The sequence below is a fragment of the Oryx dammah genome, unplaced genomic scaffold, assembly GCF_014754425.2.
Source record: "Oryx dammah isolate SB20612 unplaced genomic scaffold, SCBI_Odam_1.1 HiC_scaffold_17, whole genome shotgun sequence".
Lineage (NCBI taxonomy): Eukaryota > Metazoa > Chordata > Mammalia > Artiodactyla > Bovidae > Oryx > Oryx dammah.
In genome coordinates, this window is record NW_024070201.1 from 8,628,585 (window position 1) to 8,654,250 (window position 25,666).

At 36.0% G+C, this 25,666-nt stretch overlaps 1 protein-coding gene across 1 annotated transcript in view; it reads right to left on the reverse strand.

The window, feature by feature from the left end:
• CNTN5 (contactin 5) overlaps positions 1–25,666 on the reverse strand; it is a 650,920-nt gene that overhangs the window by 324,940 nt on the left and 300,314 nt on the right. Inside the window, exons 7-9 of the mRNA XM_040257782.1 lie at positions 17,189–17,370; positions 13,327–13,463; positions 2,915–3,044 (exon numbers count right to left, since the gene is read on the reverse strand). Coding sequence (XP_040113716.1) covers positions 2,915–3,044; positions 13,327–13,463; positions 17,189–17,370 — 449 coding nt within the window. The remainder of the gene's footprint in view (positions 1–2,914; positions 3,045–13,326; positions 13,464–17,188; positions 17,371–25,666) is intronic.

Sequence of the window (25,666 nt, forward strand, 5' to 3'; positions counted from 1 at the left end):
GATTTGAAATAGCTCACCTGTAATTCCATCATGTCCACTAGCTTCGTTTGTAGTGATGCTTCCTAAGGCCCACTTGACTGTATTTCAGGATGTCTGGTTCTAGGTGAGTGATCACACCATCATGATTATATGGGTCCTGAAGATCTTTTTTTTTTTTTTTTGAAGATAGTTTTTCTGTCCTTAATTGTGCCCATCTTTGCATGAAATATTCCGTTGGTATCTCTAGGTTTCTTGAAGAGATCTCTAGTCTTTCCCATTCTATTGTTTTCCTCTATATCTTTGCATTGATCACTGAGGAAGGTTTTCTTATCTTTCCTTGCTATTCTTTGGAACTCTGCAGTCAAATGGGTATATCTTTCCTTTTCTTCTTTATCTTTAGTGTCTCTTCTTTTCTCAGCTATTTGTAAGGCTTCCTCAGTCAACCATTTTGCCATTTTGCATTTCTTTTTCTTGGGGATAGTCTTGATCCTGCCTCCTGTACAATGTCATGAACTCCGTCCATGGTTCTTTAAGCACTCTATCAGATCTATTCCCTTGAAACTATTTGTCACTTCCAGGGTATAATCGTAAGGGATTTGATTTAGGTCATACCTGAATGGTCTAGTGGTTTTCCCTGCTTTCTTTAATTAAATCTGAATTTGGCAATAGGGAGTTCATAATCTCAGCCACAGTCAGCTTCCAGCCTCATTTTTGCTTACTGTATAGAGCTTCTTCCTTGGCTGCAAAGAATATAATCAATCTGATTTTGGTATTGGCCTTCTGGTGATGACCATGTGTAGTCTTCTCTTGTGTTGTTGGAAGAGGGTATTTGCTATGACCAGTGCATTCTCTTGGAAAACTCTGTTAACCTTCGCCCTGCTTCATTCCGTACTTCAAGGTCAAATTTGCCCGTTACTCCAGGTATTTATTGACTTCCTACTTTTGCATTCCAGTCCCCTATAATGAAAAGGACATCTTTTGGGGGTGTTTGTTTGTTCTCAAGGGTCTTGTGGTTCTTCATTGAACTGTTCAGCTTCTTCAGCATTAGTGATTGGGGTATAGACTTATATTACTGTGATATTGAATGGTTTGCCTTGGAAACAAACAGAGATGATTCTATCGTTTTTCAGATTGCATCCAAGTACTGCACTTCAGACTCTTTTGTTGACTATGATTGGTACTCTGTTTCTTCTAAAGGATTCTTACCCACAGTTTTAGATATAATGGTCATCTGAGTTAAATTCACTAATTCCAGTCCATTTTAGTTCACTGATTCCTAAAATGCTGAAGTAAAGAATATGTGAAAAAACAAACAAATGAAAAAAGAGACACCTTTATATCTAAAAGAGAAACTGGAAAATATCTGTACAAATTTACTGTATCTTAGACATTTATTTATGCCAATCTGACAATCTTATGAATATTTCATTTGTGTTTTATGTTCATTACATAGAAGTATAACATAGTTATACTTAGCACATAACACATAACATTAAAAGATATCTAATGTTTTAGCATAGCACATCAGTCAGTCAGTCAAGTCGTTCAGTCGTGTCCGACTCTTTGCGACCCCATGGACTGTAGCCTACCAAGCTCCTCTGTCCATGGGATTTTCCAGGCAACAGTACTGGAGTGGATTGCCATTTCCTTCTCCAGAGGATCTTCCCGACCCAGGGATCGAACCCGGGTCTCCCGCATTGTAGACAGATGCTTTACAGTCTGAGCCACACAAACAGAAAAAGGTACCAACTGAGATGAGTTTAGAAATTGAAAGAAAAGTTTAGGAATTTATAGAAAGATAACATAGTTGGTTGCCTACTGGAGATATATCTTATTAAAGGTAATTTTGAAAACATATTTTTGAATAAGAATGGGACCCATTTGAGAGTGTTTCTGGATAAACCATTGATTAGGTGAGTGCTGAAGCAGTTTTTTAATTCAGAAATACAGATGTATGAGTTAACAGGAAAGTAAATATTTTTTGATTGGTTAGGATGTAATACACTGAAACATGGACTTCTGTATCAACATTGGATGGATTTGTTATAGTGTGAAAAAAAATTCAAATGTAAACATTCATAATTCAAGTTGATTTATGGTGTATTATATTTAACTGATATATGAAAGGCACATTTTCAGATTCCAAGAGCTTGGGTGTTTCTGTTAATGTGCTTTGGGTCAGTGGGAAGTACAAAGCACACTCAGGCTTTTGCCCACTTTTGAGAAATGGTGTGTTAAGATCATCTAAGTCACTCTCTTTGTATTATAATTATCCCAGAACCAAACTTTATAAAATCTTGAGAGTGAGAAAAAGGAAAATCAATTCCAGTGACCTAAAGTGGCTCAATCTGGTAGTCTATTCCCCTGGATTGAATTTTTCTTGTAGTAAAATGTGAATTAGTACTAGTGCTCTGGTTATATTACAGAATGTAACCCTATGAGCTTACTGTGCCTGGCTTTAGGAGGGCTCTCATCAACTTGTTAAGGTGATAACATCCCTTTGACAGAGAATGCTTTCTTGGGAGTCCTGCCTTGCAGGGGCTACATACCTACTGGTAGGTAGGAGCAGCTTGGGAAAATATTAAGCATTGCTATGTTGATAACCTACATTCTGGTCCTCTACCCTTAAGACAACTTTCCTTAAAAATTAGCATACTTTTCTTATGTGATTTGATTTTTTAAAGCCATAGAAAAGATATAGTGTGTAAATCTGTTAGGATTAAAACTAAAAGAAAATAAAAGTTATGGGACAAACTGTATGCCATATAATCTTAACTCCCAAAATTTAAAAAGTATATTCAGCAAGGCATATTATTTCTTTTTAAAAGATAAAGTAGGTTTTCACAATCACATCATAAACCTTCAGTATAGTAAGAATTAGAGCATGAAAAGAAGCCACATTTCTTTCCTATTTATTTAGTTAGAAACTGCATACCTAAAATCTTCAGCTCAGCACTTGCATAAATGGTTCCGTATTTGTTTTCAGCCAAACACTGATACATTCCAGCATCTGATTGATTCACGTTGTGGATCATCAATACTCCATTAACCATCTCAACCCTACTCTGTAATGGAATAAGAAAAATAGATATAGAAATGGAATGTTTCACACATATTTTACAGTTACTCTCTCTTAGATTAAAAAAAAAAAGAAAAGCCTCCAACTTTGAAACTCCATGGACTATAGTCCTCCAACTCCTCTCCATGGAATTCTCTAGGCAAGAATACTGGAGTGTGTAGCTATTCCCATCAGGGGATCTTTCTGACCAAAGCACTGAAGCTGGGTCTCCTGCATTGCAGACAGATTCTTTACCATCTGAGTCAACAGGAAGCCCCCACAATTGAACATTATTTCAACTTAGGAAAACAAATTTACTATGCATTATTCTAATGCAAAATATAGCTATGTCGATCAGAAAAGAAATTATAACTATATCTTCTTATAGTCATTTTTATGAATTTTTCTTTTGATTATATTTTAAAATAAGATGCTTTTGTTTGGTATACTGGTTAAGCTTATGAAATACAGTCATCAGATAATGCTTTTACTGAATTTATTTTACAAATAAGAAGCTGGAGCTCAAATGTAGAAAAGATTGAGACTACAGATATGTAGGATCAAGATTAAACACAGTCCACTAAATTCCAAGAGTCTCTTTATTATATTGATCTAGTCAGATGTTTGTCTTTTCTCTCACTTCCCAGCACAATGACATAGATTTGAAAAAATAAAAAAAACTGTCCTATAACTGGAATCTGTATAAAACTTTTGGTCAGAAAATGTAAATTTCATTATCAGATGAAATAATACAGAAGACAGAAAATTAAGCACATGCAAACTGAGGTAAACTGAGGCCAAGAGCATGCTTTAAAAACAAATTTTAAATTTAAAATGTTTTTTAACAATCAGATATCTTATCTATTTAACTTTAAGTAAATCACTCTTTTAATTTTAGTGAGCAGTGCTTTGCTTACCTGTCAACAGAGATGTCCAGTAATTTGACATTATTTTTAAAATGAACCCATTCATTCATCTGCCAGTGGAATTTACTGGGTTGATGAGAATAGACAATATAACCAGCATAGGACCCTTCCCAAGGTTTATGTGATATCCCAAGAAGATTAGAGAGACAGGCAATAAGCCAATGTCCCAGGATTCCTGCTCCCTCCCTCTCACTTTTCTTTAACAGTTTTCCTACTCTTTTTATTTGTGTGGGTCTTTTTCCGTAACTGTGCTTTGGCCTTAGTAATTTTAGAATAAAGGAATAATGGAGTTGGATGTGACTGTGGGGGTGATATGATCCAATTTTTTGATTTTACAAAAGGGTAAATCAAGATCCAAAAGGGCAAACTACAGAAACGAGATCCTTAGATAATGGCAGAACTTGGGGAGAAACTATGTTTGGAATTTCAATTTACACACTTTCCCTCCCTTTTGTCCATAGGTAATTAACAATTTCCCCTTGGCCTTAAAAGGGATACAACAAGGGAAAGGTGAAATTATAACAAGTAATCTGATATTAAATGGTGATTTATTTTCAAATCTGGTACTTAATTAAGTTGTTTTAAAAACACTTACTAGATCTACTAAAAAGCAATTTAAGTCTATGTTAGAAAGATGTCAGGGAAAGAAACTGCCTAGGACACAGAAGACTAAGATTCTCTCCCAATCATGTCTCTTACTATATTTGTGATCTTATAACAGGAGCGAAAGTGGCAGGGCACAACTTTTGAAAGAAGAACATAGTCCAGTTCAGTTCAGTTCAGTCACTCAGTCATGTCCTACTCTTTGCAACCCCATGGACTGCAGCATTCCAAACTTCCCTGTCCATCAAAAACTCCCAGAACTTCCTCAAACTCAAGTCCATCGAGTTGGTGATGCCATCCAACCATCTCATCTTTTGTCGTCCCCTTCTCTTCCTGCCTTCAAACTTTCCCAGCATCAGAGTTTTTCCAAAGGAGTCAGTACTTCATATCAGACGACCAAAGTATAAGAGCTTCAGCTTCAGTATCAATCCTAACAATGAATAGTCAGAACTGATTTCTTTAGGATTCAGTTCAGTACAATCGCTCAGTCGTGTCCGAGTCTTTGCGACCCCATGAATCACAGCACGCTAGGCATCCCTGTTCATTACCAACTCCCGGAGTTCACTCAGACTCACATTCATCGAGTCCGTGATGCCATCCAGCCATCTCATCCTCGGTTGTCCCCTTCTCCTCCTGCCCCCAATCCCTCCCAGCATCAGAGTCTTTTCCAGTGAGTCAACTCTTCCCATGAGGTGGCCAAAGTACTGGAGTTTCAGCTTTAGCATCATTCCTTCCAAAGAAATCCCAGGGCTGATCTCCTTCAGAATGGACTGGTTGGATTCCTTGCAGTCCAAGGGACTCTCAAGAGTCTTCTCCAACACCACAGTTCAAAAGCATCAATTCTTCAGCTCTCAGCCTTCTTCACAGTCCAACTCTCACATCTGTACATGACCACAGGAAAAACCATAGCCTTGACTAGACGGACCTTAGTCGACAAAGTAATGTCTCTGCTTTTGAATATGCTATCTAGGTTGGTCATAACTTTTCTTCCACGGAGCAAGCGTCTTTTAATTTCATGGCTGCAGTCACCATCTGCAGTGATTTTGGAGCCCCCAAAAATAAAGTCTGACACTATTTCCCCATCTATTTCCCATGAAGTGATGAGACCGGATGCCATGATCTTCGTTTTCTGAACGTTGAGCTTTAAGCCAACTTTTTCGCTCTCCTCTTTAACTTTCATCAAGAGGCTTTTTAGTTCCTCTTCACTTTCTGCCATAAGGGTGGTGTCATCTGCATATCTGAGGTTATTGATATTTCTCCCGGCAATCTTGATTCCAGCTTGTGTTTCTTCCAGTCCAGCGTTTCTCATGATGTACTCTGCATAGAAGTTAAATAAGCAGGGTGACAATATACAGCCTTGACGTCCTCCTTTTCCTATTTGGAACCAGTCTGTTGTTCCATGTCCAGTTCTAACTGTTGCTTCCTGATTGGCATACAGATTTCTCAAGAGGCAGGTCAGGTGGTCTGGTATTCCCATCTCTTTCAGAATTTTCCACAGTTTATTGTGATCCACACAGTCAAAGACTTTGGCATAGTCAATAAAGCAGACATAGATGTTTTTCTGGAACTCTCTTGCTTTCTCCATGATCCAGCGGATGTTGGCAATTTGATCTCTGGTTCCTCTGCCTTTTCTAAAACCAGCTTGAACATCAGGGAGTTCACGGTTCACGTATTGCTGAAGCCTGGCTTGGAGAATTTTGAGCATTACTTTACTAGCATGTGAGATGAGTGCAATTGTGCGGTAGTTTGAGCATTCTTTTGCATTGCCTTTCTTTGGAATTGGAATGAAAACTGACCTTTTCCAGTCCTGTGGCCACTGCTGAGTTTTCCAAACTCTGTGCTGTCTAAGGTACTCTCAAGAGTCTTCTCCAAGACAACAGTTCAAAAGCATCAATTTGATGCTTTTGGCATAGCCCAAGGAGTGCTTCTTCGGTTCTCAGCTTTCTTCACAGTCCAACTCTCACATCCATACATGACCACTGGAAAAAACATAGCCTTGACTAGACGGACCTTTGCTGGCAAAGTAATGTCTCTGTTTTTCAATATGCTGTCTAGGTTAGTCATAAATTTCCTTCCAAGGAGTAAGTGTCTTTTAATTTCATGGCTGCAATCACCATCTGCAGTGATTTTGAAGCCCCAGAAGATAAAGTCTGAGACTGTTTTCACTGTTTCCCCATCTATTTCCCATGAAGTGATGGGACCATATGCCATGATCTTCGTTTTCTGAATGTTGAGCTTTAAGCGAACTTTTTCACTCTCCTCTTTCACTTTCATCAAGAGGCTTTTTAGTTCCTCTTCACTTTCTGCCATAGGGTAGTGTCATCTGCATATGTGAGTATCAATAATTCTCCCGGCAATCTTGATTCCAGCTTGTGCTTCTTCCAGTCCAGCATTTCTCATGATGTACACTGCATAGAAGTTAAATAAGCAGAGTGACAATATACAACCTTGACATACTCCTTTTCCTATTTGGAACCAGTCTGTTGTTCCATATCCAGTTCTAACTGCTGCTTCCTGACCTGCATATAGGTTTCTCAAGAGGCAGGTCAGGTGGTCTGGTATTCCCATCTCTTTCAGAACTTTCCACAGTTTATTGTGATCCACACAGTCAAAGGCTTTGGCATAGTCAATAAAGCAGAAATAGATGTTTTTCTGGAACTCTCTTGCTTTTTCAATGATCCAAAAGATGTTGGCAATTTGATCTCTGGTTCCTCTGTCTTTCCTAAAACCAGCTTGAATATCTGGAAGTTCATGCTTCACATATTGCTGAAGCCTGGCTTGGAGAATTTTGAGCCTTACTTTACTAGCATGTGAGATGAATGCAATTGTGCGGTAGTTTGAGCATTCTTTGCCATTGCCTTTCTTTGGGATTGGAATGAAAACTGACCTTTTCCAGTCCTGTGGCCACTGCTGAGCTTTCCAAATTTGGTGGCATATTGAGTGCAGCACTTTCACAGCATTATTTTTCAGAATTTGAAATAGCTCAACTGGAATTCCATCACCTCCACTAGTTTTGTTTTTAGTGATGCTTTCTAAGGCCCACTTGACTTCACATTTCAGGATGTCTGGCTCTAGGTGAATTTTCACACCATCATGATTATCTGGGTCATTTATGGATATGAGAGTTGGACTGTGAAGAAAGCTGAGTGCTGAAGAACTGATGCTGTTGGAGAAGACTCTTGAGAGTTCCTTGAACTGCAAGGAGATCCAACCAGTCCGTTCTAAAGGAACTCAGTCCTAGGTGTTCATTGGAAGGAGGCATGCTAAAGCTGAAACTCCAATATTTTGGCCATCTCATGTGAAGAGTTGACTCACTGGAGAAGACTCTGATGCTGGGAGGGATTGGGGGCAGGAGGAGAAGGGGAAGACAGAGGATGAGATGGCTGGATGGCATCACTGACTCAATGGGCAAGAGTTTGGGTGAACTCTGGGAGTTGGTGATGGACAAGGAGGCCTGGCATGCTGCAATTCATGGGGTCGCAAAGAGTCGGACATGACTGAGTGACTGAACTGAACTGAAGTAAAGTAATGCTTGCATGGGACCTTTTGAAGGAAGTCTCCATTATCTTCATTACCTCCACCATAATTTGGCCTCAGGTCAAATAACAGGGAGGGAAGAGAGCCTGCCCTTCAACAGAAAATTGGATTAAAGATTTACTGAGCATGACCCTGCCCATCAGAACAAGATCCAGTTTCCCCCTCCATCAGTCTCTCCAATCCAGAAGCTTCTATAAGCCTTTTATCCTTCTCCATTAGAGGGCAGAAAGACTGAAGACCACAATAAAAGAAAAGTAATGAATCTGATCACATGGACCACAGCCTTTTCTAACTCATTGAAACTATTATCCATCCTGTGTAGGGCCACCCAAGATGGACGGGTCATAGTGGAGAGTTCTGACAAAATGTGATACACTGAAGAAGGGAATGGCAAAACACTTCAGTATTCTTTCCTTGAGAACCCCAGGAAAAGTATGAAAAGTCAAAATGATAGGACACTGAAAGATGAACTCATCAGGTGCCCAATATGCTATTGGAGATCAGTGGAGAATATCTCCAGAAAGAATGAATAGATGGAGCCAAAGCAAAAACAACACCCAGTTGTGGATATGACTGGTGATGAGAGGAAAATCCAATGCTGAAAAGAGTAATATTGCATGGGAAACTAGAATGTTAGGTCCATGAACCAGGGCAAATTGGAGTGGTCAAACAGGAGATAACAAGAGTAAACATCTACACTTTAGAAATCAGTGAACCAAAGTGGACTAGAATGGGTGAATTTAACACAGATGACCATTATATCTACTACTGTGGGCAAGAATCCCTTAGAAGAAATGTAGTAGCCATCATAGTCAAAAAAAGAGTCCAAAATGAAGTATTTGGATGCAATCCCAAAAATGACAGAATGATCTCTGCTCATTTCCAAGGCAAACCATTCAATGTTACAGCAATCCACGTCTATGCCCCAACCAGTAATGCTGAAGAAGCTGAGGTTGAACAGTTCTATGAAGACCTACAAGACCTTCTAGAATTAACACACAAAAAAAGATGTCCTTTTCATTATAGGGGACTGCAGTGCAAAAGTAGGAAGTCAACAAAAACCTGGAGTAATGGGAAAATTTGGCCTTGGAGTACAGAATGAGCAGGGCAAAGGCTAATACAGCTTTGCCAAGAGAATGCACTGATCACAGTAAACACCCTTTTCCAAGAGAAGACTCTACACATGGGCATCATCAGATGGTCAATACCAAAATCAGATTGATTATGTTCTTTGCAGCCACAGATGTAGAAGCTCTATTCAGCCATCAAAAACAAGACCAGAAGCTGACTATGGCACAGATCATGAACTCCTTATTGTCAAATTCAGACTTAAATTAAAGAAAGTAGGGGAAACCACTAGACCATTCAGATATAACCTAAATCAAATCCCTTATGACTATACAGTGGAGATGACAAATAGATTCAAGGGATCAGATGTGATAGACAGAGAGCCTGAAGAACTATGGACAGAGGTTCATGACATTGTACAAGAGCCAGTGATAAAGATCATCCCCAAGAAAAAGAAATGCAAAAAGGCAAAATGGCTGTCTGAGGAGGTTTTACAAACTGCCATGAAAAGAAGAGAAGCAAAAGTCAAAGGCGAAAGGAAAAGATATACCCATTTGAATGTGGAGTTCTAAAGAATGCAAGGAAAGATAAGAAAGATTTCCTCAGTGATCAATGCAAAAAAAAAAAAAAAAAAAAAGAGGAAAACAATAGAATGGGAAAGACTAGAGATCTGTTCAAGAAACTTAGAGATACCAAGGGACCATTATATGAAAAGATGGGCTCAATAAGGGACAGAAATGGTATGGACCTAACAGAAGCAGGTGGCAAGAATACACAGAAGACCTGTACAAAAAAGATCTTCAGGACCCATACAATCACGATGGTGTGATCACTCACCTACAGCCAGACATCCTGAAATGCAGAGTCAAGTGGGCCTTAGGAAGCATCACTACGAACAAAGCTAATGGAGGTGATGGAATTCCAGGTGAGCTATTTCAAATCCTAAAAGATGATGCTGTGAAAGTATTGACTCAATATTCCAGCAAATTTGGAAAACTCAGCGGTGGCCACAGGACTGGAAAAGGTCAGTTTTCATTCCAATCCCAAAGAAAGGCAATACGAAAGAATGCTCAAACTACTGCACAATTGCACTCATCTCACATGCTAGTAAAGTAATGCTCAAAATTCTCCAAGCCAGGCTTCAACAGTATGTGAAGTGTGAACTTCAAGATATTCAAGCTGGTTTTAGAAAAGGCAGAGGAACCAAAGATCAAACTGCCAACATCTTTTGGATCATTGAAAAAGAATGAGAGTTCCAGAAAAACATCTGCTTCTCCTTCATTGACTATGCCAAAGCCTTCAACTGTGTGGATCAAAACAAACTGTGGAAAATTCCAAAAGAGATGGGAAGACCAGACCACCTGAACGGCCTCCTGAGAAATCTGTAGGCAGGTAAAAAAGGAACAGAACTGGACATGGAACAATAGACTGGTTTCAAATATGAAAGGAGTAAGTCTAGGTTTTACATTGTCACATTACTTATTTAACTTTGAGTATATCATGAGATTGCTAGACTGGATGAAGGACAAGCTGGAATCAAGATTGCCAGGAGAAAAATCAATAACCTCAGACATGCAGATGACACCACACTTATGGCAGAAAGTGAAGAAGTACTAAAGAGACTCTTGATGAAAGTGAAAGAGGAGAGTTAAAAAGTTGGATTACAACTCAACACTCAGAAAACTAAGATCATGACATCTGGTCCCATCACCTCATGGCAAATAGACGGGGAAACAGTGGAAACAGCAACAGACTTTATTTTTCTGGGCTCCAAAATCACTGCAGATGGTGACTGCAGCCATGAAATTAAGACGTTTGCTCATTGGAAGAAAAGGTGTGACCATCCTAGACAGCATATTAAAAAGCAGAGACATTACTTTCCTGACAAAGGTCTGTCTAGTCAAAGCTATGGTTTTTCCAGTAGTCATGTATGGATGTGAGAGACGGACTATAAATAAATCTGAGTGTCAAAGAATTGATGCTTTTGAATTATGGTATTGGAGAAGATGCTTCAGAGTCCCTTGGACTGCAAGGAGATCCAGTCAGTCCATCCTAAAGGAAATCAGTCCTGAATATTCATCACAAGGATTGACACTGAAGCTGAAACTCCAATACTTTGGTCATCTGATGTGAAGAACTGACTCATTTGAAACGACCTTGGTTTGGGGAAAGATTGAAGGTTGGAGGATAAGGTGATAGCAGAGGATGAGATGGTTGGATGACATCACTTACTCTATGGACATGAATCTGAGTAAACTCTGGGAGTTGATGATGGACAGAGAGACCTGGCGTGCTATAGTCCATGGGGTCACAAAGAGTTGGACAAGACTGAGTTACTGAACTGAACTGAAGGACACAAGATAAACTTGTTAGAATCAAATGTGTCCAAGATAGTAGACAAGTTAACTTTGATTAGACCCTCATCCTCAATCAGGAAGATTAATGATACACCCAGAGGCATCATGACAGTTCGAATCACTGTCAAAAGACCAAGGAGTGCGTGATGACCCAATTCCTGGAAATCTCCACGTCTTCCCCCAAATAGTTGGAATATCCTCACACTCATTAGCATACAAAATACCCAGCCTATAAAAGCTAACCACACCACATTTTGCACTGCACTTGCCCTCTGTGATGGCCCACACTCTGTCTGGGGAGTGTAGTTTTCTCTGAATCTGAATAAATCCATTTCTTACCCATCACTTTGTCTCTCAATTAATTCTTTCTGTGATGGGACATCAAGAACCTGAGCTTCATTCAGCCTTGAAACCAGGTATTGTGAGTTTTGGCTGGGTTAGAGTCCCAGCTCATAGGTTCAAGTCTGAATCTGTGGTAAACAGTTTCAATCTCAGGCAAACAACTTTATTTTTTGATTATCCCACTGTCTTCAAAGTGACAGCAGTAGGTTAGATGATATCTAAAAGTCTGCTAAAAATGGCAATGAGTTAATGGTAATCACTGATATTTTCATATAAACTTATAGGATTGAATAAAATTTGAAGAAGTGATGTATTACTAGAAAGTAATGAGGCAATTAAAATTAAAAGAAAACTTTATTTTTTTCAACAACAACAAAAAGAACTCTATACAAAAACATGGGCAGAAGACCTAAATATAGATTTCTCCAAAGAAGATACACAGATGGCCAACAGGCACATGAAAATATTTTCAAAATTGCCAATTATTAGAGAAATGCAAACCAAAACTACAATAAGTTACAGCCTCACACCAGTCAGAATAGCCATCATTTAAAAGTCTTCAACTAACAAATGCTGGATAGGATGTAGAAAAAAGGGAACTCTTCTACAATTGGTAGGTATGTAAGTTGGTGCAACCACAGTGGAAAACTAAAAATACAATTACCATATGATGAAGCAATCCCACCCCTGGGCATATATTTGGACAAAACTGTAATTCAAAAAGATGTTTGCACACCTATGTTCATAATAGCACCAATTTGCAATAGCCAAGACATGGAAATAACCTAAATGTCCTTCAACAGATAAATGGGTAAAGAAGATATGGCACATATATACAATGGAATATTCAGCCTGCAAAATAATGTCATTTGCGGCAACATAGATGCAACTACAGATTATCATACTAAGCAAAGTAAGTCAGAAAAAGACAAATACCGTATGATATCACTTACATGTGAAAGCTAAAATATTACATAATGAATCTATATATGAAGCAGAACCAGAATCACAGAGATAGGGAACAGATTAGTGCTTGCCAGGGGGGTGGATGGGTGGATGTTGGAGGACAGATCTAGTGGGAGGTTGGGGCTAGCAGATGTAAACTTTTATACATGGAATAGATAAGCAACAAAGTTCCACTGTACAATACATACAATTATATTCAATATACTATGATAAACCACAATGGAAAGTAACATTTTAAAAAGAATATATATATATATGTATAATTGAATCACTGTGCTGTAGAGAAATAATTAACACAACATTGTAAATCAACTATATTTCAATAATTTTTTTAAGAGTAAAAATTAATTTGTTTATATGTTATCCTTCTCATTCCAAAAATAAGGGATAAATAAGAAATGGCTTTCAATAAGACTAAAGGAAGTTAGTTTGTCCTTTGTGAAATTCCACTAAAATATCACTGGAACGTGTTAATGGTTACCAACAGTACCTGAAGCAAGAGGGGTACTCCATTCTTCAGCCAGCGGTAGGTGGGTCTGGGTTTTCCAGTAGCCTTGCATTCCCATCGCAGATGGCTCCCACTGTCTAACTGAGTATCATTCAGTTTTTCTACCCAGTGTGGATATGCTGTAAGGGTTTAAGGATGAAAGTAGGGTTATTTCATTTCTCAACGTTTCACAAAACTCAAAAGTTTTTGTGAAATGTTAACAAATTCATAAGCATTAAATATTTTATCAATTCATGTAACTTGGATTTTGGAAGAAACTTGACATTTACACAGAGAACTATATTTCCTGTGTGAAAATATAACCATGATGATATTTTAATAATTTGAAACACTTTTTAATCTAAGTGAAGCATATCTTCCTGTTCTTGTTGTTGTTGAATTTTAAAATATTTCCTCTTCAAAAGGCACTTTTTTCCTTATAAATTTTATTTATTTTTAATTGAAGGATAATTGCTTTAAAATATTGTGTTGTTTTATGCCATACATCAACATGAATCAGTCATAAGGGAGAGAACTTACATGTCTTCTTGTTTTACCCTCTTTAGAGTAAGTGGTAGATTCTTCCCATGGAGAGCATGGGAATCTGTTTAGAAATAAGTCTTTCTAAACTAAAAATCTTTCTAAACAAGAGGCATCTCTCTTCCAAATATTGAGCAGCATTAGCACAGTTTGAAGTAATACAACAAGCCCATTTACTGAATAACTGTTCTGCTTTTTGTTTCCTAATACAGCCTGAATTGTTTCAAAAAATAATTTGTAAATTCAAGTATCATTTAATATAAAATTGTTCTATATTTACCAGCATTTTATGCATATATTTATATATGCAAGTTTTCAATACTCTATTTCTTTCTCAAAGAAGATAATATTCCAAATGCATGAAATTTATAAAGTGTGAAAAGTGAAAGTCGCTCAGCTGTGTCTGTTTGCCACCCCATGGTCTATACAGTCCATGGAATCCTCTAGGCCAGAATACTGGAATAGGTAGCCTTTCCCTTCTCCAGGGGATCTTCCCAACCCAGGGATCGAACCCAGGTATCCCACATTGCAGGTGAATTCTTCACCAGCTGAACCACAAGGGAAACCCCAAAATACTGGAGTGGGTATCCTATTCTGTCTCCAGTGGATCTTCCCGACCCAGGGATTGAACTTGGGTCTCCTGCATTGCAGGAGGATTCCTTACTAACTGAGCTGTCAGGGAAGCCATGGTTAAAGTGTCTTTCCTCCATTGACATTTGTCTCAAGTTTGAATCTCTTAATTTCTCTCATCTATTTCTTTCATCTCTCTACCCCTTTCCCTTCTGGGAATCACCTATTTGTTCTCTGCATCTATTACTCTGTTACAGCTTTGTTATGTGTTTTCATTTGTTTTGTTTTTTAGATTCTACACATAAGTGAAATCAAATGATGCTTGTCTTTCTCTGACTTATTTTCTTTAACATAATTCCCTCTGGGTCCACCCATGTTGTCACAGATGGTAAGATTTCATTTTTATTTTTTAAGCCTGAGTATCATTTCATTTTATATGTGTATGTGTGTGTGTGTGTGTGTGTGTGTATTCCAAGATGTCCAGAGCTTTTTCGTACCTATTGAGATGATTATGATTTCTTTATTTTATTTGTTAAAGTGGCATAAAACAATAATTTGTGGATATTAAACATCCTTGAATCGTGGTATAAGCCCCACTAGATCTCTGTGTGATCATTTTAATGTACTGTTGAATTCAATTTGCTAATTTTTTGTTGTTGTTGAGGATGTTTCCATCTGTGTTCATCAGTGGTATTGGCCTGTAAATTTTTTGTGCTATATTTTTGTCTGGTTTTAGTATGAGGTGATATTGTAGAATGAGTTCAGAAGTATTCCTCTGCAAATTTTTGGAACAGTTTGAAAAGGAGGGTTGTTAACCTTTTTAAAAATTTTTTGATAGACTTTACCACCTGTGAGGCCATCTGGTACTAGACTTTTGTTTGCTGGGAGTTATCATTTTATTTTATTTAATTACTGATTTAATTTCATTACTGGTAATTGATCTTTTCATATTTTCTATTTCTTCCTGATTGTTTCTTGGGAAATTGTACATTTCCAGACATTTATTCCTTTTTTCTACATTGTCCATTTTATTGGCATATAATTGTAGTAATCTCCTATGATCCTTTGTCTTTCTGTGGTATTGGCTGACTTTTCTTCTTTCAGCTTTGATTTTATTTACATGGGCCCTCTCTCTTTTCCTTGATGAGTCTAGCTAACGGTTTATCAGTTTTACTTATTTCAAAGTACCAGCTCTTGGTTTTATTGATCTTGTTTACTGTTCTTAGTCTCTATTTCACTTATGTCTGCCTCATTTGCTGCCAGGCCCTGCCTCATGCAGTGGCTTGAGGTGAGTGGGACTGGGTGACTGGCTGCATGGCTCAGTAGCAAATGACTGGCACTGACCCACTGGTTGCTGGGACTGTGTCCTGAGCTAGTTGGCTATATCCTGGGAGTTCTGGGGCTGGTGCCAGCCCAGTGAATTGTAGGGGCTGGGTCCTGATCCAGCTGGCTTCCAGGCCACTGGTAGATGGGAAAACCTTTAAGGTACAAATTCTCTGGAATGCTTTCCTTGAATCACTCTGGTAGAAAGTAGTGGACTCTGCTCCCGTAGGCTTTTATCATAGCAGATAGCATGCTCTGCCCTCTGTGGGGTTTGCTTTCCATCTAATTCAGTCAATCAAGAGTTTCCTCAAATCTCTATCATTAGCTTGTAGTGCAGTAATAGCATTTAATAAACATTAGCTGAATCAATGAGTGAATGAGCAAAATGTGCATGGCATAGTAAATTTGGTTGGAGTGCTGAATTTTTAAAGGAGTGGGTTTTTTTTTTTTTTTACAAATAATAAAAGCAAAACAGGTTGAAATAATATTTTAGTATTTCAAAATATTTTGCAGCATCCCTGTGAAGAATTTTAGATGAACTGATCTTGAATACAGTGACAGTTAGTTCTAGCTTCTAGCAGATTCAGCTTCATATGCAATTTGTTTAATTTCACTTTGTAAGGATCTGTATTTTCTTGTATTAGTGCTCTGTGTTACAGTTTCCCTCAGTTTTAGTGTCCTCATCTGGAAAATAAGAATAGTATCACTTACCTTTTATATATAATATGCATTATAAAAACAAATATGAAAAGTATAATTTGCTATTTATAGAAGATGAGATTGTATATATTTTGGAAGTAGATTTTCCCAATTCTTACACAGAACCTGGTTGTCTCTGAAATTTTTGGAAAATATAAACATTTGTAAGCCATGAAGATTATTTATCATACAGGTGCAATAATTTAGTGTAGGGCCAGCAAAGTTTTTGCATAAAAGATGAGATAGAACATATTTGACACTTTGCAAGTCAGTTGATCTGTCTCTCAATAGCTTAATTCTGCCTTAGCAGTGCTTAAAGCTGATGCAGGCATTATGCAAATAAATGGGTGTCATTGTGTTTCAAAAATATTTTATTTACAAAAAAAAAAAGAAAAGACAGCTCTTAGGATTTGGTTCATGGACAATAAATTGTGACTCCTGATTCAGGCCAAGGGCAAGAATAAGTTAATAACTATTACAAGATTTGCAACATCAGATGACAGCTTTAGTGCTAGGAAAATATTTTTAAGGTTAGCAATTACCTATGCTATAAAAAGAACCTGACAATTCCTCATTTAGTTTTAATTTAAAGCATTTCTGTGTGTAGGGTAATTTTACTCTGATTTACCATACAAAAGAAGCATTGTATATGTATCTAACAATGTTTAGTTCAAATTGCATTTTCAGTTTGACTCTTGTGACCAGGGCATCAAACTTTGCTGAGAATACTTACTGTATACTTGCAACTGTCCACGAAAGGAATTTTTTCCACGTGAGTTTTCAGCTCTGCACTCATATATGCCTGCATCGTCCAGCTGCACGTTGGGTATTTCCAGTACTGCCTGAGATTTACGCAGACGTGACTTACTAGGAATATAACCATTAACCTTCATCCATGTGATTGTTGGAACTGGGCTACAATAAGGAGTAAAAATGCCATTAATATACTTTCCGCTATTAGGAACATAGATTCTGTTATTTGGTAATTTAAGCACTTAATAGACTGAGTGCAATAAAGTGTAATCACAATTAAGAACCATGTGATGTTTGATATACTTCAGTTTCCATATGGATTGTCTGCTTATAAGTTAGATTACAAGGAAAGAGAGTTTCCTTTTCTTTTGTATTTCAGAAAAGCAATTCAAAGGTTATATTTTACACATATATATGCTACACTTTACTTTTTTAAAACTGTGTAAAATTGTTTAAATGGTGAAAGTAATTTGGAGAAATTTACAAAAGTAATATACGCTTATCATAAGAAGTTGAACAAGAGTCATGAGCTAAATGAATTAAAAACTCATTATTGTTCCAACCCCTTCAAATATCTTCTGCAGAAACAAATAAAGTTAGCAAGCAATTTCCCGCCTTGTCTCTATGATGCATATATAAGCACATATAAAAAAATTTTTATTAATAAAAATCAAATCCAAGATCAACTGCTGATTTATTCTGGTTAATAGCTATATATTATTCCCTTGTGTAGATGCATCAGAATTTTAATCAAACATTCTCTATACATTCAGTGTAGTCTTTTTTTCTTTTTTTTTGCTACCAAGGAATAACACTGCTAAATGTAACTTTGTACATATATATCATATGCCATTGCTTTTTATTTTATACTTCAGACATTCACAAAAGTGGAATTGACAGACACAAGGACATGCCCATTTTTCATTTTAATAAGTGCTGCCAGATTGTTTTCAGTCATATAGTAGCATTTTCCACACCCATCAGTAATGCCTGAGACTGTTTTCCCATATCCTTGCCACCACATTATGTGATCAATCTGTTTAATTTTTATCAGTATTGATAGGTAAAAAATGACATTTTGCTACAATTTCTCTGAACTCTAAGAAAGCTGAACATCTTTTCATAATTATACTATGAATCTGCTGTTTGAATCTGCTTCACTGTGAATTGTTTATGTTATTTTTCAACTATTTCTTTCACTTTTCTGTTTGCCTATTTGCAATGTTTAATTTCTTAGGATGCTTTGTGTATTAGGACCATTATGAGTTTGTTTACCAGAAAAGTTCTTTCTCGATATACTGATAGTTTATGATGGCATCTGTGATAAATTTTACAAATACTTTTGGGAGAAAGAAGCATCTGTAGGTTTTTTCATGACTTCAGAATTTTTGGTTGTTTAAAAATTATCTGTAAATCCAAGTATATATCCATATTTCCTTCAGTCTTTCTGGTAGCTTTTTAAAAAATTATTTTTAAGCATTTGGATCTTTAATCCATCTGGACTATATTCATGGTTTTGGTGTGAGATGGGAAATGCAACTAATTATTTTAGAATCACTAAAACTCCTTTCCCAACAATTTTTGGAATTTTACCTTTGCTATATAATTGGTTCTCACATGCTTAAATCTGTTTCAGTCTTCACAGTTCTCTTCCACTGAGTTATTTATTACTATCTATATTTAATGCACTCTATGCTCTGGACTCAGTCTGCTTTTTCAGTTCTATTTCTCACTATTTCTTTCCACATCTCCTGACCCAGAAACACCTTTGTGTGTTTCCAATCATATCTGTTAAAGTCCTACTAATCTTTTGAGAGCCATTCTAAATGCCTCCTCTACAGTAAAGTCTCCTTATTTGTGTAGTCTTCTGGGTTATTTTTCTTTTAAACATCAAAGTGATTTGTATATATTACTTGGACTCTTGTAACATTTTATAATTGCAAAATGTAGGATATGTTTTCACTAATTTTCCTGACAGGAGTAATAGCAGTGTTAAATTTTAGAAACAATGCCACATTAAACACAGTGTTTATTTCTTAACATCTTTCTTACTTGTTTCTTAAGTATAAGATAGAATTGAAATTGATATATTAGAGTTGACAAGTTGTGCTTCTTTGTTTAGGTACATATATCAATATCTATGAAAACTGAATATTGCATTTTCAAATAACCCTTATATTGGGTTCTTTTAATATGTACAAGAATTGACTTGTTGTATTTTTTAATTTAATATTTCTGCATCTTTATTCAAAGGTGAGATTGGCTGTACTCATTAGGTTTGCTGGTTTACATGTGCACATACTTGTTAGTGAGTTGGTAGTTGCTTTATTTATAAGCTAGCATTGACAAAATTGGAGTCATAGGGATGGATAATAGCTTGGTAAACATGCCAGAATATTTGTATCTCCTATTGTGATGCCAGAATATTTGTATCTCCTATTGTGATAGCTTCAATAGTAGAGAAATTGTATGTTCCTTAAGAAACTGATCAGATTGATAAAAATAAAGTCATCTTCATCATAAGTGGAGTTAGTTTTGGAAAGCATTTTCAATTTCTTCTGTTTTCTTTAATTATTTGTATTTAAATTTCTGTTTGTGTTTTCTTTGGCAATTCACATTTCCCTAGAAAATCAAAAGTATTTCATCCATGATTTCAATATTTTAGCAGTGAGTTATATAAATGTTAATTGTTTAAAAGTTTAAAAAAACTCTTCTATTATAAGTGGTCACATGTTGTAGTAGAAGTTAAATGTGTTTTCCACAGTCAGACTTCCCAGAATAAAAGTAACTGTGCGACTACATCTTTTCTGAGTTGCATTTCCCATCTCACAACAAAACCATGAATATAGTCCAGATGGATTAAAGATCCAAATGCTTAAAAACAATTTTTAAAAAATCATGATTTTTAAAAGAATCATTTCATCATTTTTTAACATCTTGTTTTGTTTTTCCAGTTACCCCAAATGTAAAATATGGTGGAAATAGTAGTTCTTATTTCAGAAATAATAGTCCCTATTTCAGAGGGTAGTTATAAATATTTGATAAGTTAAAGTACTTGGAACAGAACAAGGAGGCAAAAAAATATGTTTGCAATACTGTGATGATTATATTTGTATCTTCTTTACAACTTTAATGTTATGAATATATGCTTTCTCCACTTCCTCTCCTTTTAACACTGCACGTTGGTTAGGAACATGGTCTACCTGGGAATACAATTTACATTCAAATAAAATTCAAACACACAGATGTTATGTGACCTTCAGAAAGTAATCCAAGTTATATGAGTCTGGTTTCCTCATTTTAAAATGAAAATATTATTTGTTCCTTCAGAATGCAAATATTTTAAGGGCACTGGCATTATTTCTCTTGTTCAGGAGTATATCTACACTGTCTCATAGAGTGCTGGGCACATAGTACTTAAATGTTTATGAAGTAAATGAATGAATGATTCTCATAGTATGATTTTGAGCATTAAGTGAGCTAAGTTCTTATAAATTACTTAGATACATACATTGCAAATATATGTATATGTATAACCAATAAATGTTACCTATAATGATAAGCTTTGCCAGAGGTTTATCTATTTTATTAGTCTTTAAAATATGTATTTTGAATTTTTAATTATTTTTGTGCTTTAATTTGTGACTTTCTATTTTTCATTTCCCTTATCCCTTTTTATTGATTAGCATAGTATTCCACTCTAACTTTGCTAGCTACAGTTTTTTATGTGTAAATTTTTTATGGTTGATAATAAAAGTATGGCTACTTTTTCCTCTGGTATCAAAGGTAACCACATGCCTTATGTTCTGACACACAGAGACAGTGACCTGTACAGTTTTGTTTTTTTGTAACTTTAATCAATATTTGTAGTAAAATATAGAATGAATTATTGTGAAAGTTATATGTCCATTGAGAAAAAAATGTATGCTTTATTTTGGATAAGACTTTAAAATTAGCTTTTAGAGTTTTTATTAAATGTGTAATTCAAGTATTATTCATTGAAAAAATTGAATGAAGTTATTAGTACATTGAATTAAGTGGAAGCAAACAAGTCAGAAGTAAATTAGACTTTGAAATGAGTACACTGTCAAATAAATCAAGAGTCTGAATTTAAAACAATAGCAAAACTTTGAGCATTTGAGCCTTAAAATACATTTTAAGCTTCCAAAGGTAGATACAGGAGTTTGGGCTACTAAATCTGTACAGGCCCCAAATAGGGAACACTCCTCAAGATACATTTCAACTGCATCCATGAAATAAAACAAACAAGAAAAATGTTAGAGTGAAGTAAGGTACCCTGGAAGATAGACAAGATAATTTCTTACAAAGAGTCATATCAATGTCTAATCATGAACTCTTCCATTCTTCCACAACCAAACGCTCCTCCACACAATCACACAAAAAAGAGACAGGCTGTGCAATGAATGACCTTACAGGAGAATTTCATACTTGTGATGGATCAGTGATTAGTTTGAGACTCCTTTTTTCTGAGTAGAATATTTCTCCTGTGAATAGTTAACTTATATTAAGTACACAAGTTACAGAATCAAGATGATCGTTATCTAGACCTGATGGAGATCTGGAAGTTTTGGAGTTGAGAGTATGCAGAAGCCAGATGAGATTGAGTACATTCAATGTGAAGAAAGAACTGAAATATTCCTCAGAAGAATAGATTGGGTAGGTGTTCAAAAAATACATTTTCCTTCTTCCTGGACATGTAATTACCTCATTTTTCTATCTTCCTTTATGTAGGGGCATGGATTGAGCTCTGGCCAATGGAATAAGGACAGAAAGATGTACCAAACATGATCTAGGAACCAGTTTTCTACATGAGCTTCCATTTTCACTTTTCCTGGCTCTGCTTAATAGATGTTACTATCAATGGTAACTCTAGCAGAAAAATGTATATTTTATGTATATATAAAATGTTTTCATATCTTTGTTGTAGGGAAGAATTAAATTTTTAAACAATATATAAAGCATTGCTACCCATAAAATACTGATACTTTTGACTGCATGAATAAGAACAATTTCTTTTCATTAAAAGAATGTGAAAACTTTCCTGGTGGTCCAGCGGTTAAGACTCTGTTTCCAACGCAAAGAGCAGGGGTTCGACCTCTGATCAGGCAACTAAGATCTCACATGCTGCCAAAAAAGTTAAAAAATAAAAGAACAACCGAGGAAGAGTTATTTGCCACACAAATGACCGACAAAGCCTAAGAGATTGAATAAAGAACTCAAGTGTATAAGAAAACAACTCATAAAAATGAGAAAGAGACAAAACATATGACAGCATATTCAATCTTGTTAATAATCAGGGAAATTCAAATTTAGATTATAATAAATTCCATTTCATGCCTAACATATTTGTAAAATGTAGTACTTTGAATAACCTGATAATTGTACACATGGATGCCAATTAGTAAGAAGTCTAACACACATGGTGAGGTTTTATATTAGTGCAGCCATTTTGGAAAGCTATTGGAATCAACTTACAAGTGAGAGTGGTTATTATACATTGTATGGTCTGGAAGATCACTCAAGAAAAGGAATGGAGTAGAATTATTTACAATCCCCAGAGAAATTCTTGCACGTATCCACAAAGAGTAAGTGTACAACACTATTCTTATAGTGGCATTTACAAATAAACATTTTTAAAGATTTAATTTACCAAAAATGAAGTGAATCCATTGAAGTGCACAGTCTGAAGAATCTTGCCAAATGTATATGCCTATTCAACTATTGCTTCGATTAGATTAATCATGATACAGACATTACTTTCACTCTTACAAGTTTCCTTAGGCACCTTCTTCCCAATCATCCTCATCCCTGTCCCAGGTGATCAATAATCTGACTTTCATATTTTAAGATAACTTTTGTCTTTTTTAAATTAATGTAAATTGAATCATATAGTCTGTACCATTTCCGTACCCTTTCTGTGCTCTGCACGCTCAGTCTCTCAGTCATGTTTGACTCTCTGTGACCCCGTGGACTGTAGCCCACCAGGCTCCTCTGTCCATGGGATTTTCCAGGCAGGAATACTGGAGTGGATTGTCATTTTTCTCCTCCAGGGGATCTTTCCAACCCAGGGATAAAACCCAGGTCTCCTTCATTGGCAGATGGCATCTTTACAAACTGTAACCTTTCTAGCCAGCTTTTTTCTCTCAAAATAACATTTGAGAGATCAAAATGTTTTTATGTGTATCAATTGTCCATTTCTTTTAACTGTTGACCACTTTTAATATATGTATAAGCTACAATTTTTTTATCCAGTTACCTGTTGACTATTGGACATTTGGGTTAGTTTCAGTTTTAAGTGATTATGAATAAAAACAGTTTGTACATTCATGTGTAAGTTTTTTGTGGACACAATTTTATGTCTCTTTGGTTAGTAACTAGGGGTAGAATTTCTATACTATATAATAAGGAAACTGTATGAAAATGGCCAGACTATTTGCCTTAATAATCATATAATTGATACTTCCACCAGCAATGTATAAAATTTCCAGCTGTTTTACATCCTTGCAAAATGCTTAGCATTGTCAAGCTTTTAACTTTTATTCAACTTGAATATCCACATGTTGTAGCACTATTTGGTTAAGATAGTACTCTTTCTCCATTAAATTACTTGGCATTTTTTATGACAAAATAATCTCATTTGCGTGGGTCTGTTTATGGACACTCTTTTGTTCCATTAATTTGTAAGCCTGGCTTAAGCCAGTTCCTCACTTTTCTGGTTATTAACACTTTTAGAGAAAAATTTGAAATCAACTGTGTTAAGTATTTTATGTTCAGTCTTTTTCTACCAATTGTATCGGCTATTCTGTGTTCTAATTTTTATGCACATTTTAAGAATAATTTGCTAATTGAAGTTTCCTGGAATTTTAACTGGATTTTGTCAAATTAATGTGTGAATTTGGTGAGAATTGACATCTGAATAGTACTGAGTCTTGTAATCAATATGTGTCTGTGTGTGCTCAGCTGTGTCTGACTCTTTGCAACCATATAGACTGTAGCCTGCCAGACTCCTCTGTCTGTGGAATTCTCCAGGCAAGACTAATACTAGAGTGGGTTACCATTTCCTTTTCCAGGGGATCTTCCCAACGCAAGGATGGCACCTGCCTCTCCTGTCTCCTGCATGGGCAGACAGATTCTTTTCCACTGAGCCACCTGGGAAGCCCCTTGTAATCAATAAGCTCAGTGTATCTCCTCAGTTATTTAGACATTCTTTCATTTTTCTTCAGCAATACTATTGATTTTTCAGTATATATACCTTTTGAATATTTTGTATGATTCATCTATAAATATTAATTTTAGTATTTTTTGGTAGATTTTCTACATAGTACACATATATACCTATTGCATCTGCAGGGTATGAGTGTGTTAGTTCCTTAGACATGTCTGACTCTTTGTGACCCCATGGATTGGAACCCACCAATCTCCTCTGTCCATGGAATTTTCCAGGAAGAATATTGGAGTTGGTTGTCATTCCCTTCTACAGAGGATCTTCCCGACCCAGAGATTGAACCTAGGTCTCCTGCATTGCAGATTCTTTACCATCTCAGCCACCAGGGAAGCCCTTACTGCATCTGCAGAGACAGTTTTAATTCTTCTTTTCCTGTCTCTAAGATATTTTCTTTCTTTTTATGTCTTATTTTACTGTGTAGGATCCCCATTAAAGGTTGAACTTAAGTGATTAGAGAAAAAAGAAAGGAGACACACTTTAGTTTTCACCATTTAGTATGACGTTGAATATTTTTTCTTCTTCTTTTTTTTTGTAGATACTCTTTGTCTGGCTGAGGAAGTTTTCCTCTAGTCCTAAACTGTTGAAAGTTTTGTTAGGTATGTTGAATTATGTCATATGCTTTTTATGCATTAACCAAGAGGAATGTAAGAGTCTTTATTATTTCATCCATGTGACAAATTATATCAATTAGTTTTTAAGAGTTAAACCAACTCTGTATACCTGAGGTAAATCCCACTTGATCATGTGTATCATTTCTTCCTTACGTGGCTGACAAAATTCATCAGTGAAGCTGAAGCTATACTATTCAAACTTTTTGTAGTGGGGAGGTTTTTAAATACGAATTCAATTTCATTAACAGGCAATAATTCATATTTCTCCTGTGCCAATTACTCAAATTATGTCTTTTAAGAAGTTTATCTAGTTTTGTTGTACAATTACATGTTAAACATTCCCATCCTGTCATTTAATGTTTTGGAATAGAGATGCAGTGATATTTCCTTTTTCGTGATTGATACTGATATTTGAATTTTATCTCTTCTTTTTAATGTCTACCCACTGTATTGACATTTTCTAAAAGTCAGCTATGTATTTCATTTCCCCCTGGTCTATTCATATTCAATATCATTTAACTCTAAGTAATTAAACTCCAATTAAAATAAATAAATTTATATTAAAAATAATTTCTCTGTGATTTTGCTTCGATAATTTGGT